We start from the raw sequence: 17,375 nt of genomic DNA, 5'->3' as shown, positions 1-17,375 counted from the left end.
CAATTTAGAGTTTCATGGTTGTTTGATCAATGACAATATCACCACTACCATTTAAAAAAAAATAACGGACAGCTCTAAGGGCGTCGTTTCTTGAGAAATGGTCATCAAACTTAACACCTCTGAACAAGCTCGAGTGTCAAGAGTTGTTTGGACATGATTACTGTAACCCCATCCACTTTTCTTTATTGAAAGAAATCTGTGTCAGCGCTCTATCGGCTTCATTCCTTATGGGAATTTGATCAAGCCATGCCTACAAAAAACCACAATATTTTGGACAAGTTTGAGTTTCAGGGTTGTTGAGTCAAGGTCACAGTAACTATTTTTGTAGAAAATCGTCACGTCCCAAATAGCTGTATACCTTGAGGGAACTACGAATTTTAAGAGTTATTGTGTCGGAACTAAGGTCACCGACTATTAGAAAATCGTTGACAGCGCTTTAGCCGCTTCATTTCGTGGGGGATTCTCATCAAACTTCATATACTTTTTAAGCATCAAATTATCTTAGACAAGTTTATGTTTTAAGGATTGTTGGATCAAGGTCAAGGTCACTGCTTCTTTATTTTATTTATATACTTATTCTCAGCTCTCTAGCGGCTTCGTTCCTTGAGGAATTCTCTTCAAACTTCACCCATTTTTGAACAAGTTTGAGTTTGGGAGTTGTTTGGTCAAGGTCAATTTTACTTTTATTCACTTTAAAAAAAGTGATTTTCATAACATTCTCATACCTTTAAAACACTTAAACATCTTGTCCAAGTTCAAGTGTCAGCGTGGTTGGGCCAAGGTCAGTGTCGCCATAAATGGTTTTAGAAAATTGTTATCCGCGTTCCAGCGGCTTCATTCTTCACAGGATTTTCATCACTCCTCACAGATTATTACTGAATCTGTATTGCCATATATTGCCATACCTATTAATGGAATTGTTCTACTAAAATCATTTACAATTACTATAGTAATCGTACAATATATGTATATATAATTATGTTGGTATTTTCACCAAACAGCACCATCCTCATTGATCATGCGTTAGAGGACACGTATAGCATTAGTTGGTATGCTTGTTATCATAATCTTTTTTCTCATCATTTTTCATATACATATAGTCTATTGCTTCATTATGTCTTTTGTATGCTAAACTATTAATGAAATCACTCCTCTTCGATGCAGGATGTCTAGTGCAAAAATCACTGAATGGCTACTTCTTCTTGTTTATCGTCGAAAATGAAAGTAAATAAAATAAAACGAACATCATATAGAAATTATAAATCTTCCGTAGAACGATTAAAACCGATTGAATGACATACGTACAAAAACTCAGCCTTTTATGATTTTTATAATTACATTCTTACTTGGTTTGAACACATTTTAATTGCCACATTTTGATATTGAATACCTGCCAACCTTCCCGATTCAGTCGGGAGTTTCCCGATTTCCATTTCCCAGCCCCGCCTTCCGATCGCATGGAGCAAAATTTGGGTAATCTGATTTCAGAGTTCCCGCTAGGTAGGCGATAAGATTCAAATGGGTAAGGAGCACCACCTGGCCACATGATCAAGGCCTAGCCAGGTGAGCAATGTCTAACCATCTAATTAATGACACTCAATTCAAGTTAATTTCCAGGATATTTTTTTGGGAGAACACTGTCTTGTATATACACAGCCGATTGTTCCCTACCTAATTCACGATAGACCATTGGTCAGGACTCAGGAGTAAATGCTTGGTTAAGGTGAGGTAATTTTACAGATAACTAAGTTGTTGTTACCATGTTCATACTATCTATTCGGTAAAATAACATTTTCAACAAGAAAACTTTGGGAAACGATCTTTATGATGTAACAATGTGTAAGCGTTCCTCAATCAATCCTATAATTTAACCACATCAATTCAAGAAAACCGACTATGTTGGTAGCATGAGTAAACAATAATGTATAATAAATATTTCATTCACTATGAAGTTGACTAAAAATTCAAGCATGTTTAGTTCTGCTCAACAACGTGATAAGTCAAACAGGAAGTAGCTACAACTATGCAAAATAGGAACGGATCCAGGACCACATTTTCGTATACAGCTATTTTCTAAATAGATATTTCACAATAAATACGAAAATTCCAATATCATGGACCATCAAAACATTCCAAACTCTATAAAAGAATGTATTTCATAGTTTTTTTTACCTCTTTCTATTTTAATAAAATGCCAGCTTAAAATTTCATGAAACGATCAATATTATTTTTTCCTTATTTCAATGAAACAAATTCTTTCAGAATCATCATATATTTGGAAATACATATCCTTACTAACAACCAAACAGATAATCACCAATCTTAATATCTGTTATAACGCATTTATCAAAATAAAGTTAGCTAGATGTATTGATTAAATATACATTAATTAATTTTTCCTTTGTAAAAAATGTCGCGATGCGCAAAGTATCGTGGTGAGTCAAAAATGTTGTTCATGTACTTTTCTCCCCCATGAGAATTTTGAAAAGTGGGCAGGTATGATATTGCAACAGGATTGTTGTAAAACACTGTCCAGATTGTAGTAGGGATAATGGTCCTGAGGCAAGAATATTGCTACGGCTGAGTTTGTAGTTTGACAGGCAGATAACACATATTTAAATTACAAACTCTTCCGCATTTGACCAGCCCACAGTACATCATCTGCGATTACAGTTCATATTACAAGTCTCTGCGAAAGGGAATTTCCCTTTAGTGAAACAGTAGTGCCCGCTTGGTGACCGACGGGTCACTAGTTCGATCGCCTGCGGTGACAGGGTATTTTTCATTACCCCATCCTATTGTTAGGCTTACAGAATATAAAGGTATGGAGATTTACATGAACCGATAGCGACACGTCATTTTACATAATGAAAGGAAAGGCAAGGGGATTTCCAAAAGCTTATATGCTTCTATTTATAGACATTCACTAATTCAATGTTATCATTGTATTACACCACCTTATGGTTGGCAGTATAAAATGTCAGTTAGATATCTTTTTTGATAAAGTAGGAATCAGAACGATACAACTATATCATGTCTGCAGAGAGATACATACTTATTTTGCTTTAAAAATCAAATTACCGTAAGACGCCATTTGTAAATTGTATTTCATTTGTGTCCTTCCGGTGATACAGACTATCCTGAAGAGATCGGCAGGAAAGTGCGCGAGGATTTCTAGTGGTGGTATGTTTGTGTAGACACATTAATGCGGGTGTTTCATGATTAATATTTCATCAGTATTGTTCTTCAATGGTAGAAATTGAGCGAAATCAAAGCGCTCTTGAAAGGAGTAGTCCACGCTGGAACAACAGGAACGCTGGTTGTTGAGCTCGAAGTCCGAAATGGATCTAAAACTTCCATTCATGAGCATCAGATTAGAAAGACCAACATATTTGATCATGTTTTGTGTTTATCTGGCATTTTACACTATCTAAACTCGTTAATTGATAATTTATTATCAGTTTTGATGTTACTGTTTTAGTTTGATATGTTCCAGCAGAGACGTCTCTGGTTCCAGCGATCATTTTATTTTGATGAGTCCTTTTCAGCTTTAATGCTGAGAACTATAGGTATCACAAAGTAAAATTTAGTTGGCTTAAAATTCTATGAGTCCCATCAAAACTCTATGAGTACAGGACTTGTGATAAAATGTACATAGTATTATTGTTTCTAAAAAAAGAGTAAGATATTTTTAGAACACACTCAATAGTAGTGCAATACAGGTCAAATATACCTACAGCTATATCATATGACCTACCGTGTTCATACATGCCAGACATGGCATCATTGGTTTGTATACAAAACACTGACAGATGTTGAAGTTTCAAAATCATTTCATTAACTTAGCTCAACTAAGTTATAAGGTTTTACTAGTACTGTACTGTACAAAAATATAGTATAAATAATTTCATCACGTAACACCCAGATGTTACACAGGTCTAACTATCAGGATGTGTTAAAACACTCTAAGTTGGAAATGTTTACATGTAGCTAACATAGCAAAAGGTAAAAGTATTGACACTCTTTTAGTGAAATATAAAAGAAAACAATGAAGTTGATTATGCACATATTTAACATATAAAGACTGACAGTTAGATACTCTGACTAAGAAACTATACTGCTGATTATTGATATTATAAAATGTCCATGCGAGCGACACAGCAAATAATAGGGTTTATACCCTCTGTAACGAGAAGATGTGTTGGAGTTCCATTTCATCCTTGCAAATCCAAAGATGTTCCCAAACTGTAAAAAGTGACTGTTTGTTAGAAGACAGCGTTGAAAGTATATTTGCATGTTCCATATACCAATAATAAAGATTTTTATTTTTTTTTATTTCAGAAGAATAAATCATACTTGTACAAGCCTGCCAAGTCAACTTTTGGAAAGTGTGTTATGGCAGCCAATGGAGCCTCAAGTCCACAAGGTGGATATCCGGTAGAGATTTTTCCTGGAGCATTTGATGAGAAATTTCGTTGTAATTCCTGCACAAGAATACTGAGAGATCCAGTCCAGTCATTCTGTGGTCATAGATTCTGTAGAAGCTGTATCAATGCAGTCATAAGGTATATCAAATTTGACAAAAAATATATCACATGGTGATGGGATATGTGTTAAAATTGATATGAAAAGTTGTGTCATTTTGTGGTGACTGTTAAGTGTCATTGGACTCTTCATTTTTAGAAAAGAAACTAGCAAAAAAGCTCTAGAGAACCTCCCCCCTCCCCCCCCCCCCCCCCCCCCCCCCACCCCCCCCCAAAAAAGAAGCCAATTCTCAAGCTAAAATTTTGGATTATATCTATTTTTTAATTGTATTTTATTAGCAAAACGCTTGCATTATTACATGTGATTTAAAAATACTTCATACATTTGGCAAAGATCCAACATTGAGCTGACTATATACACCTGGTGTACACCATAATTACTGGTTTAACATACCATTGCAGGTCGCCTTACTAGCCTCACATAGTGGGAATTTCCCTTAATTAGTGAGATAATAGATATGTGGTATCATTTTATGCATTTAAATGATAAAACAACACAGTGTAATATATTTAATCATTAGCTGTCTATTTCATTATGTCATTGTGTCAAAATCAGAATTTATTTTTGTAAATTTATGTCACATTTTCTAAATGAAGAAGTTTTAAAAAAGTTATTAGATAGCATGATATAAACTTATCATATATAGTCTTTGTCAAAATAACAGACTCAAGGTCAAATGGTCAAATTGATAATTTTTGTTTTATTTAGTACAACAGTAACTGTATTTGACTTTTCCTTTTTCTTTTCTTCAAATCTTCACAGTTTAGAGCAAAAGGAATGGATTTATCATGGAAATCATGAAGACAGCAATTGACTACAATTTTCTTAATCATTTCGTTTTCAAAGGATACCTTGTCCTCAGTTTTGTTTCATCTTCAAAATGATGACCAAGAGAACTGCTGGAAAATTAACAACTTTTACAATATCACCTTAATACATTTAAACATTGTTTGTAGGTTTTGATTTGAAGGACCGTGGAATATTTTATACTTCAGTGAATCTATCCTGAAAGTAACCATCTAGGGTACATCCACTTGACATCTTTAATGGCATTGTTATAAATAAAGAGTGTTTACTGTAAGCACTGTGATTTTGTAACTGGAGTTATAACTGACATCTTGATTGCATTAAGATTTCATTAGTTTGCCAGGTGTTTCCATTATTGTTCACTGTGTTCTTATTTGTGAATGTGACATTACTTACTTAGATTGACCGAGAGTTACATAGCAGGAGTCCACAATGAAGCAGAAGACCCATACTCTTCTGGAACACTTGGTCGTATTCTCCTGGTGCTTTTGCAAGAATTTCCATGTAAATTATTCCATTGTTAATATTTTGCCCTCCCTAGTTTCATCGAATTTGAGTTTGAAATAAGATTCTGTGGACATATCGGTATATTCTTTTTTGTTTTGGTACCAAGAGATGTTACTTATAAGTTCCTTGTACTTAAGAAATCATGCTTTTGTTGCTTACAGCAAAGGTGAAAGGGTCCAGTGTCAGTCCTGTATTAGTGAAGGTGCTGGTGATGATGATGATTACAGCATACTTAAGGAGGAACAGGTAAAAATGCTTTGTACCCTTAGTCTGCAATGTAACATAATGAATCAGGAACACAATTCTTGTCTTCAGTCTAGGGCCTCAAAATACTGAATCAGAAACATACACCATCTGTGTTCTTAGTCTAGGGCCTCAAAACACTGAATCAGAAACATACGCCATCTGTGTTCTTAGTCTAGGGCCTCAAAATACTGAATCAGAAACATATGCCATCTGTGTTCTTAGTCTAGGGCCTTAAAAGTACTGAGTCAGAAACATATGCCATCTGTGTTCTTAGTCTAGGGCCTTAAAAGTACTGAATCAGAAACATATGCCATCTGTGTTCTTATTCTAGGGCCTCAAAATACTGAATAAGAAACATATGCCATCTGTGTTCTTAGTCTAGGGCCTCAAAATACTGAATAAGAAACATATGCCATCTGTGTTCTTAGTCTAGGGCCTTAAAAGTACTGAGTCAGAAACATATGCCATCTGTGTTCTTAGTCTAGGGCCTCAAAATACTGAATAAGAAACATATGCCATCTGTGTTCTTAGTCTAGGGCCTCAAAATACTGAATAAGAAACATATGCCATCTGTGTTCTTAGTCTAGGGCCTTAAAAGTACTGAGTCAGAAACATATGCCATCTGTGTTCTTAGTCTAGGGCCTCAAAATACTGAATCAGAAACATACGCCATCTGTGTTCTTAGTCTAGGGCCTCAAAAGTACTGAGTCAGAAACATATGCCATCTGTGTTCTTAGTCTAGGGCCTCAAAATACTGAATCAGAAACATACGCCATCTGTGTTCTTAGTCTAGGGCCTCAAAAGTACTGAATCAGAAACATATGCCATCTGTGTTCTTAGTCTAGGGCCTTAAAAGTACTGAATCAGAAACATATGCCATCTGTGTTCTTAGTCTAGGGCCTTAAAAGTACTGAATCAGAAACATATGCCATCTGAATCAGAAACATATGCCATCTGTGTTCTTAGAAACATCTAGGGCCTCAAAATACTGAATAGAAACATATGCCATCTGTGTTCTTAGTCTAGGGCCTCAGTCAAAATACTGAAAAGAAACATATGCCATCTGTGTTCTTAGTCTAGGGCCTCAAAATACTGAATCAGAAACATATGCCATCTGTGTTCTTAGTCTAGGGCCTCAAAATACTGATCTGTGTTCAGAAACATATATGCCATCTGTGTTCTTAGTCTAGGGCCTCAAAAGTACTGAGTCAGAAACATATGCCATCTGTGTTCTTAGTCTAGGGCCTCAAAATACTGAATAAGAAACATATGCCATCTGTGTTCTTAGTCTAGGGCCTTAAAAGTACTGAGTCAGAAACATATGCCATCTGTGTTCTTAGTCTAGGGCCTCAAAATACTGAATCAGAAACATACGCCATCTGTGTTCTTAGTCTAGGGCCTTAAAAGTACTGAATCAGAAACATATGCCATCTGTGTTCTTAGTCTAGGGCCTCAAAATACTGAATAAGAAACATATGCCATCTGTGTTCTTAGTCTAGGGCCTCAAAATACTGAATCAGAAACATATGCCATCTGTGTTCTTAGTCTAGGGCCTCAAAATACTGAATAAGAAACATATGCCATCTGTGTTCTTAGTCTAGGGCCTCAAAATACTGAATAAGAAACATATGCCATCTGTGTTCTTAGTCTAGGGCCTTAAAAGTACTGAGTCAGAAACATATGCCATCTGTGTTCTTAGTTCCTTACTGAATCTATGCCATCTGTGTTCTTAGTCTAGGGCCTTAAAAGTACTGAGTCAGAAACATATGCCATCTGTGTTCTTAGTCTAGGGCCTCAAAAGTACTGAATCAGAAACATATGCCATCTGTGTTCTTAGTCTAGGGCCTCAAAATACTGAAGAAACATACCATCTGTGTTCTTAGTCTAAGAAACATATGCCATCTGTGTTCTTCAGAAACATATGCCATCTGTGTTCTTTGTCTAGGGCCTCTAAAGTACTGAGTCAGAAACATATGCCATCTGTGTTCTTAGTCTAGGGCCTTAAAAGTACTGAATCAGAAACATATGCCATCTGTGTTCTTAGTCTAGGGCCTCAAAATACTGAATAAGAAACATATGCCATCTGTGTTCTTAGTCTAGGGCCTTAAAAGTACTGAGTCAGAAACATATGCCATCTGTGTTCTTAGTCTAGGGCCTTAAAAGTACTGAGTCAGAAACATATGCCATCTGTGTTCTTAGTCTAGGGCCTCAAAATACTGAATCAGAAACATATGCCATCTGTGTTCTTAGTCTAGGGCCTCAAAATACTGAATAAGAAACATATGCCATCTGTGTTCTTAGTCTAGGGCCTCAAAATACTGAATCAGAAACATATGCCATCTGTGTTCTTAGTCTAGGGCCTCAAAATACTGAATAAGAAACATATGCCATCTGTGTTCTTAGTCTAGGGCCTGAAAATACTGAATCAGAAACATACGCCATCTGTGTTCTTAGTCTAGGGCCTCAAAAGTACTGAGTCAGAAACATATGCCATCTGTGTTCTTAGTCTAGGGCCTCAAAATACTGAATAAGAAACATATGCCATCTGTGTTCTTAGTCTAGGGCCTTAAAAGTACTGAGTCAGAAACATATGCCATCTGTGTTCTTAGTCTAGGGCCTCAAAAGTACTGAATCAGAAACATATGCCATCTGTGTTCTTAGTCTAGGGCCTCAAAATACTGAATCAGAAACATATGCCATCTGTGTTCTTAGTCTAGGGCCTCAAAATACTGAATCAGAAACATACGCCATCTGTGTTCTTAGTCTAGGGCCTTAAAAGTACTGAATCAGAAACATATGCCATCTGTGTTCTTAGTCTAGGGCCTCAAAATACTGAATAAGAAACATATGCCATCTGTGTTCTTAGTCTAGGGCCTTAAAAGTACTGAGTCAGAAACATATGCCATCTGTGTTCTTAGTCTAGGGCCTTAAAAGTACTGAGTCAGAAACATATGCCATCTGTGTTCTTAGTCTAGGGCCTCAAAATACTGAGTCAGAAACATACGCCATCTGTGTTCTTAGTCTAGGGCCTCAAAATACTGGAAAGCCTCAAAATACTGAGTCAGAAACATACGCCATCTGTGTTCTTAGTCTAGGGCCTCAAAATACTGAATAAGAAACATATGCCATCTGTGTTCTTAGTCTAGGGCCTGAAAATACTGAATCAGAAACATATGCCATCTGTGTTCTTAGTCTAGGGCCTTAAAAGTACTGAGTCAGAAACATATGCCATCTGTGTTCTTAGTCTAGGGCCTTAAAAGTACTGAGTCAGAAACATATGCCATCTGTGTTCTTAGTCTAGGGCCTTAAAAGTACTGAATCAGAAACATATGCCATCTGTGTTTTTATTCTAGGGCCTCAAAATACTGAATAAGAAACATATGCCATCTGTGTTCTTAGTCTAGGGCCTTAAAAGTACTGAGTCAGAAACATATTCCATCTGTGTTCTTAGTCTAGGGCCTTAAAAGTACTGAGTCAGAAACATATGCCATCTGTGTTCTTAGTCTAGGGCCTCAAAATACTGAGTCAGAAACATACGCCATTTGTGTTCTTAGTCTAGGGCCTCAAAACACTGAATCAGAAACATATACCTACTGTGTCTTTTGTCTAGGGCCTTAAAAATACTGAATTAGAAACATACACCATCTGTGTTCTTCTTCTAGGGCCTTAAAATACTGAGTCAGAAATATACATGTACCTACTTTGTTCTTCTTCTAGAGCCTTAAAATACTGAGTCAGAAACATACATGTACCTACAGCGCCCTTTTTCTAGGGCCTTAAAATACTGAGTCAGAAACATACATGTACCTACAGCGCCCTTTTTCTAGGGCCTTACATGTAAAATACTGAGTCAGAAACATACATGTACCTACAGCGCCCTTTTTCTAGGGCCTTAAAATACTGAGTCAGAAACATACATGTACCTACAGCGCCCTTTTTCTAGGGCCTTAAAATACTGAGTCAGAAACATACATGTACCTACAGCGCCCTTTTTCTAGGGCCTTACATGTAAAATACTGAGTCAGAAACAAACATGTACACCTACTCTGTTCGAACACTAGGGCCTTAAGATACTGAGTCAGGAACATATATACTGTTTTGATAATACTCAGTGCAAGCACCTTATGTGGTAACTGTTACTACAATATGTGTTGTTGAGGGCATAAGTGTTACCTCTTCTACTGTTATCTGTCTTGGGTAGTTTTGTGCAGAATGCAGAAATGGAGGTAACCATATGGCTATATTTATAGATGTTTCCTGACAATGGTGTTCGGCGTGAGATGGCCAATAAGGAAGTAAGATGTCTCAACCAAGGCTGCAAGTGGACAGATGTATTTAAGAATTATGACGTAAGTACTACAAGGTAACATTTCAACTAAGGTTGCAAGTGGACAAGTATATAAAGGCAATAAAATGTAAGTACTGCAAGCAGGCATACATATATCTTGTATATAATTTTAGATAATTGAAGTTCAATAACAGAAACTACATGAGGCTATGGTAATTAAGTCATTATATAGGCTGAGAGTGTCCATGAGTTTAAACTATGTTTATTCAGAATTTCAGTTTTAAGATATAGCCTTCAATTCATGATTTTTCCCAAGTTTTATAGGCACTTTGTGGGATCAAGTGAGTAACTGTGAAATGTATGCATTATACATACCAGGTATTCCTATACACCAAATTTCCAGTGTACACCTGGTTCCCGATTGGATGTTTATGGTATATGTGTGATTGTCTATGGAGATTTTAACTGATAGCACATCTTGTGTGAAGTGTTTACATCTTGTGTGAAGTGTTTCTGAGTTTGTGGAAATGTTTGGTAACATTCTCTTTCATCCATCATTTTCTTCAATCCACCATCATTAATTTTTCATTGTTACACATATTGCATTTTGTGACTGATTGGAAACTAAGACATCAGGAAGACAAACATCTTGGATGTAAAGAATTATTTTACAAGGGTTGGACAGTAAGTTGTGAGCCTTGTGTTAAGCAGGGATGTCCTTTTTCATCTCTACTATTCCCTGACTATCAAAGGCTGTGTACCCAAAGACTAGTGTCATTTGGTCAGTTTATGTTGAAGAGGTAGTACTCTAAAGCAAACAAGGCAAGTGACTTTTGCAAAATGGACAAAATCCTAAATGAGCAGTGATACAATATTTGCATAAGAAAAGTCAAGCACCTAATGATATCCATACTGAATGGTAGCAATACTGGGGAATGATGCTCCTTCATATGCTACAGTGAAAAGGTAGTTGGCAGAATTTGTGCATGGTAGACAGAGCCTTAGGGATAACGCCTGTCCAGGAAGGCAGTCGCTGTTGCAACTCCAGAAGTGGTTAAAAAGTCCATGATATTGTTATGGCTGACAGGCGAGTTACAGAGAAATATATAACCAGTATAGTTGGGAAAGAGAGTACATTCCATTCCTGCAGAAGATCTTGCAATGAGAAAGCTCTCAATCTGTTGGGTACCAGGGGCCAAACAACAGTCCAAACTATGGAAGCACCCTGGTTCAACCCGCCAAAGAAGGCAAAGATTGTTCTTTTGGCTGGAAAGGCTATGGCCTCAGTTTTCTGTGATACTGGTGCTATTCTGATGGCAGATTATCTGCAAAAGGGAGAACCCTGCGGAAAAAGTAAAGGTGTGTTATGCCATCAGGACAATGCTCCTGTTCACAATTCTGTCATTGCCATGGCTGCCATTAATGATTGTGGCTTTGAATTAATAGAGTATCCGCCTTATATGCCTGATCTTGCTCTATCAGCCTTTCATCCTTTTCCTAAATTGAAAAAAAGCAATTTCCGGTACCCCCTTTCGATCAGACTTTTAAATATGGGGTTCACAACATATCAGTTGTATGTTGAAAGTGATTATAAGAAAATACTTCATGGTGTTGTTTTTTCATTAATTTTCATGTGTCAGTTTACCATGTTCCTTTCTCATATATTTCATTTTGGGATTGTTTAGAACCTAACATGGCTGTCAGGTGGCTACGTTGGATTTTGGTAGTAAATATTTGAAAGCGCTATGTTTTACATGTAAGCTGCTCATGGTCCCTTTTTTATATTGCATTTTGCCAAACTGTAACTCAAAAAGTAAGACTGACAGGCAATCATCTTGGTTTTAGTTTAAGAGTTACACTTCATTGGTTGGTGTGATAAGTGATGGCAATTCTAGAAATATATATTCCAAATCAGAAGCTTTGATTCAAAGAATTTTAGCAGGTTATTTCTAGTCATGATAATGAAATATTTCTGTGTTTTACTGACAGCACCATGCATCGGAATGTGAATACCGATTAATTGCCTGTCCAGAGTGTCAAACCATGGTGGAAAAGGCCAACTTGGAAAAACACCTCAAGGAGAACTGCTTAGGAAGAAAAATGAACTGTAAAACTTGTAACCAAGAAATTGCCATTAAGGACGAGTCAGTATGTATGAATTAAAATTCAGTTAATTTGTCTTTTATTACCCCAAAAATCCAGAAAATATCAATTACATGAATATTCATTCATTTGCTTGCCATGTTTGAAAAATAGATTAACTCAAGAAAAAATATGCTGTGGAACTGATTTGTTTTGAAAGGGATATGGTGATCAACACATTTTATTAGAAATTGAAGAGAAATGTTGTTTACACCCCCAGTCATTTCTAGATGTTATCTCAATACTCTATCCTGAATCTCCTGTTCGACTATTCAAATTGGTCGAAAACTGTCTAACTATACCACTTATGGCTTATATAACTGATAACAAATTTCAAAAGAGACAGCTACATTTGTATGTAACATTAAGAGTAATTTTCGTAGGCAGCAGAGACAAAGGCAGCAATGAAGATCATACCTTCACTTAGAGAATGTGTTATGTATTGAACGACTGGCCTGTAATCCATGTTTAATCAGTTTTACAAAGTTCTTATCACTGATGATGTTTCTTGGACACTGCTAAAGAAAAAATAAAGTGCTTTCCCTGTTAAGTAAAAATTCTCATTCTTTTATTCTAGCAACACAACAAGGTTTGTCCTAAGGCCTTGGTGAAATGTGAAGCTTGCGGAAAAAAGAAAATACTGAGAGAAAAGGTACCAACAGTTTCTAGATTGATGAGCAAATTTGAAAAGTTATTGTTGAGTAGTATAATGATGTTTTAGGAATTAAGAATAATGTTAATTTTCATTTTTTGTACATCATATTTTAACATCCTCTGAAATATAATGTAGATCCTTAAAAATTTATTGTGTCTAAAATATAGAACTAAGACAAACCCAAGCACTTGAATAATTGACTGGAATTAGCCCTTTGTATTTTAATTGGATGTCTACTGATATCTATCAAGGAATACTGTGAAGCTCAGAGGTCTAGGTCTCAATCTCTGACTCAAAGGACAGAGAAGCGACATTTGATTTTGCAGTAGCATTTGAGTTATTAGCAGACCTAAACTTACTGCTGAATAGATTTTGAATCCAACAGATATATTGTTTGAATTTATTTTCAGTTGGGATTCCACCAAGAGAAAGAATGTGCCAGTCAGAAAATCAACTGTCCTGTGGGATGTGATCCTGTAAGTACTAACACCTACAGCTATAAGATTTTATCCTCAATACAGAACTTGATTAGAAAAATACTACAGTGATAAATGTACTGGATTTATTTAACCTTGAACATATTAAAAACAATCTACTCAGAGTCAATGGATTTCTTTTCTGATTATTGTAATACTGTAAAGGTTTTTTCTATGGTTCAAATTATCAGGGTTTTATGTAAAGCTTGAAAATTTTCATGTACTCTGTTCTGCCCCAACATACAGCTTTTCTGTTGTGTTCTTCAAGATATAATCCAGAATAAAATAAGATATTGTCTGATATTACAGGGTTACTCCTGATATTCCTATAATGTATGTTTGTAATATGGATTCCAGGTAGAGAGAGGTGCTTTTATTGGCCATTTAGAGAGAAAGTCTGGTATACATATCCAGTGGATGTTGCAGCAGATAGAGACATTGATTCGTGAAGTCAATGAAAAGATACAGCCTTTAACACCAATTGATGACATCAATCGCATGGTCCAGATGATTACAGTGCTACAGGCCAAGATACAGGAACAAGATAATCAGATCCGGACACTGATGGAACAGCCAAGGGCCAATAATCAACAGGAGATAATTAAACTCACCAAGCAGGCAAAGGCACTTGACTTGAAGACAGGAACATTTGAGGGGATTGTCACGACCCTACATAGGGAGATCGAGAGGTGTATCACTGCACTTGATACCCTGGAGAGACACAGGAATTCTCAACAAGATGTCATTGAAGAATTGAAAAAGAAAACACAACACATGGAACGAGCTATATCCCTAAAGGATGTCACCATCTCCGAATTGGATAGCAGGATCAGATCACTAGAAATCATTAGTTACGAAGGCACACTTGTATGGAAAATAGCAGAATGGTCAAAGCACAGACGAGAGGCAATGGCTGGCAGAGTAACAAGTTTGTATTCCCCCCATTTCTACACAGGCAGAACTGGCTACCGATTGTGTGCGCGACTGTATCCTAACGGAGATGGCATTGGCAAGAAAACACATGTCTCTGTCTTTTTTGTTGTAGCGAGAGGAAATTACGATGCTTTGCTCTCATGGCCGTTCATTCAGAGAGTGACCTTCATGCTGCTTGATCAGAACAATAGAGATCATGTTGTTGATTCCTTTCGACCTGATCCAGCCAGCAGCTCCTTTCAGCGACCAACAACAGAGATGAATATTGCCAGTGGCTGTCCCTTGTTCGTGCCCCTTAAAAGGTTAGAAGAGGTTGGAACATCTTATGTGAAAGATGACACCCTGTTTCTCAAAATTGTTGTTGATTCCGAAAGGCCATCTGGAGGGGGTGGAGTGTAGACATTTAATATAAAGTTTTTAATTTTGATTGGTTTGGTGTAATGTTTTAAGTGTTTCAGGTCTTTAAGCATACAGAGTTTCAGTAATTATTATCATCAAGCAAATAGGTCTGGTTAAATTCAGAAAGTTGATTCAACTCACAGGGACCTGTGGATGGGGCCCCAAAAGTGGAGTTAGACAATAATTTACTTCAAAACGATACTCTTCCTGAATGCTTGAATTGATTTCATTCAGATTTTTTCTGAAACATTTGTAGAGATTAGCAATTAATTCCAAAATTCAGAAAGTTGATTTGACCCCTAGAGACTTAAGGGTGTGGCCCCAAATGGGGAAGTTAGATTAGTTTGCTCAAAATGCTGCTCTTCCTTAATGCTTTAATGAATATCAACCAAATGTGGTCTGAAATATCATTATGCTTATTGAATCATTTCTTCAATTCAGAAAATTTATGTGACCCCTGAGGACTTTGGGGTGGGACACAAATGGGGAAATTAGTCAATATTTAATTCCAAAATGCTACTTTTCCTTAATGCTTAAATGGATTTAATTCAAATTTTGTCTGAAACATAAGTAGAGATGGGCAGTTAACTCTTAAATTCAGAGAGTTGATCTGACCCCCTAGGGACTTAGGGATGGGGCTCCAAAAGGCAAAGTTAGACAATATTTTGCTCCAAAAGGCTACTCCTTCTTTCTGCCTGGGTAAATTTCAACCAAATTTGGTTGGAAGCATTGTTAGGGAATGGCATTGCAATCAGAAGTGCATAGAGTGATCCTGAGATTGTACTGACCAAATCATAATTTTTTGCTTTGGTCCAAAAGAAAAAATATCAAAACTTGCATGATTGCTAGTAAACAACAACAATAATACAAAGTACAGTGTATTATGTACCTGTTGATTCTCACAACAGGGGTAAAACAAGATTTGTGACATACTGACATTACATAGTGATATGGTTTACTAGTAGGTAATTAATTGTTCTTGTAGGAACTCAAGTGTTCAGTTTTAAACAATTTCTTTCTGATCAACATAAGGACTGCTGATACATGTATAATGTGAAAATTTTACATGTAGATATAAAACTACATATTTTACTGTTTGAATTTAACTTAGTTATTCTGATGTTCTATCAACCTTTTTATACTGGTGTGATATCAAATCTAACGAAGACTTTATAAGTACATGTGTATGTATATATCTACATTTAAATATATATATCTTAATTTTCAAGTGGTAGCAATTAATTTAGCGGCCTGTTATATAAGAGGAATGAAACAAAGAGCAGTTGGAATGATACTAATTATCCTGTTTTTGAAAATCAAATGTTTGAGCTTATACAGTGCAGCATCTTTTGGTTTTTTAATAGCTTTCTTGAATCCAAGTCAGTGCAAGGTTAGAATCATTGGAACATATAAAAAATCAATAGGTAAAAATAAGGGTAATATTTTGGCTATGAACAGCTCGTTGTTTGCATACCAATCTACAAGTAGATGTAGTTGTTGGTACCCAGTATAATCCTATTTTTGGATCCATCCATCATCTCATTGAAGCAGTTTATTTTGTAAAACACCATTATTTCAATAAAGACTTACATGCTTTGTTATTAAAGGAAGATGGTGTTATGTAAAAAGCACATTTAAACATGATTAATTTTACAGAAAATTTGCATTTAATGTAGATATTGTTTATATTATCAATGTACTAGGAGATTAATAAAAGGACATAAATGTGAAAGTGTTGTGTTATCAAATTCTTAGCTTAATTGGAAATGTTCATGGTAACAAGAATACCAAGTGCATCACAATAAGATCACACAAGAGCATAAATGCAACTTGAATTTATAGCCATTGAAAAACATGTAATCTTAAAGCTATCCCTAAAGAAATAAGAAAAAATGGGGGTCAACAAGTTGAATTAATTTAACCACTGAACGTTCACCAGATTGTCAATATGAATACAATATAGATGACAAGGCATTAAGAGAATGGCTTTATCTGTCACTAAATAATGACTTATTGAAACTAGAATGATGAAAAAAACTGGTACATTACTGATCAGAAAGCTTTTTACTTCAGAGTTGGTTTTACAATTCTAAAAGTTTTGTTGAAAATGCAAGAGGGAGAAGAGTAGATTGATTTTCTGTGAGATGTTAACAGAGCAGTAGCGATGAATTTCCTAAATGTAAAACTACTTTTTGTTGTTTTACACTAATATAAAGGCCTTTCATAGATGTGACCATGTTTCTTACTCAAAACATGCACTGTGTCAACAGTAAAGAGGACATGACCAGCTGTCATCTGTATGTGAGAGAGACGGATTCCGTTGACTAAATATATTTTCGCATCATTTTAAACTGAAATATGGTGGAAAAATTGTAGC

At 36.0% G+C, this 17,375-nt stretch overlaps 1 protein-coding gene across 1 annotated transcript; it reads left to right on the top strand.

Moving 5' to 3' along the window:
- Window positions 1-3,089: 3,089 nt before the first annotated feature.
- Window positions 3,090-16,710, top strand: LOC132550065 (TNF receptor-associated factor 2-like). Its single transcript, XM_060214075.1, has 8 exons — window positions 3,090-3,183; window positions 4,342-4,565; window positions 6,021-6,105; window positions 10,356-10,454; window positions 12,383-12,541; window positions 13,113-13,187; window positions 13,601-13,666; window positions 14,024-16,710. Exons 2-8 carry the CDS (start codon window positions 4,396-4,398, stop codon window positions 14,996-14,998), a joined length of 1,629 nt encoding a protein of 542 aa, XP_060070058.1. The 5' UTR covers window positions 3,090-3,183; window positions 4,342-4,395; the 3' UTR covers window positions 14,999-16,710.
- The last annotated feature ends 665 nt before the right edge of the window (window positions 16,711-17,375 follow it).

Source organism: Ylistrum balloti, unplaced genomic scaffold (assembly GCF_031769215.1).
Source record: "Ylistrum balloti isolate Yb309-2 unplaced genomic scaffold, AGI_CSIRO_Ybal_v1 Utg370104, whole genome shotgun sequence".
In the NCBI taxonomy this organism is placed as follows: domain Eukaryota; kingdom Metazoa; phylum Mollusca; class Bivalvia; order Pectinida; family Pectinidae; genus Ylistrum; species Ylistrum balloti.
The sequence above is the reverse complement of the archived record's forward strand: the minus strand, read 5'-3'. Positions and strand labels throughout refer to the sequence as shown.

Bases quoted from the DNA above. Each gene is read 5' to 3' on its own strand.
- LOC132550065 (XM_060214075.1), top strand. From the start codon at position 4,396: ATGGCAGCCAATGGAGCCTCAAGTCCACAAGGTGGATATCCGGTAGAG. The intron at 12,542-13,112 runs GTATGTATGAAT...CTTTTATTCTAG, and splicing joins TTGCCATTAAGGACGAGTCA to CAACACAACAAGGTTTGTCC. The intron at 13,667-14,023 runs GTAAGTACTAAC...TATGGATTCCAG, and splicing joins GTCCTGTGGGATGTGATCCT to GTAGAGAGAGGTGCTTTTAT.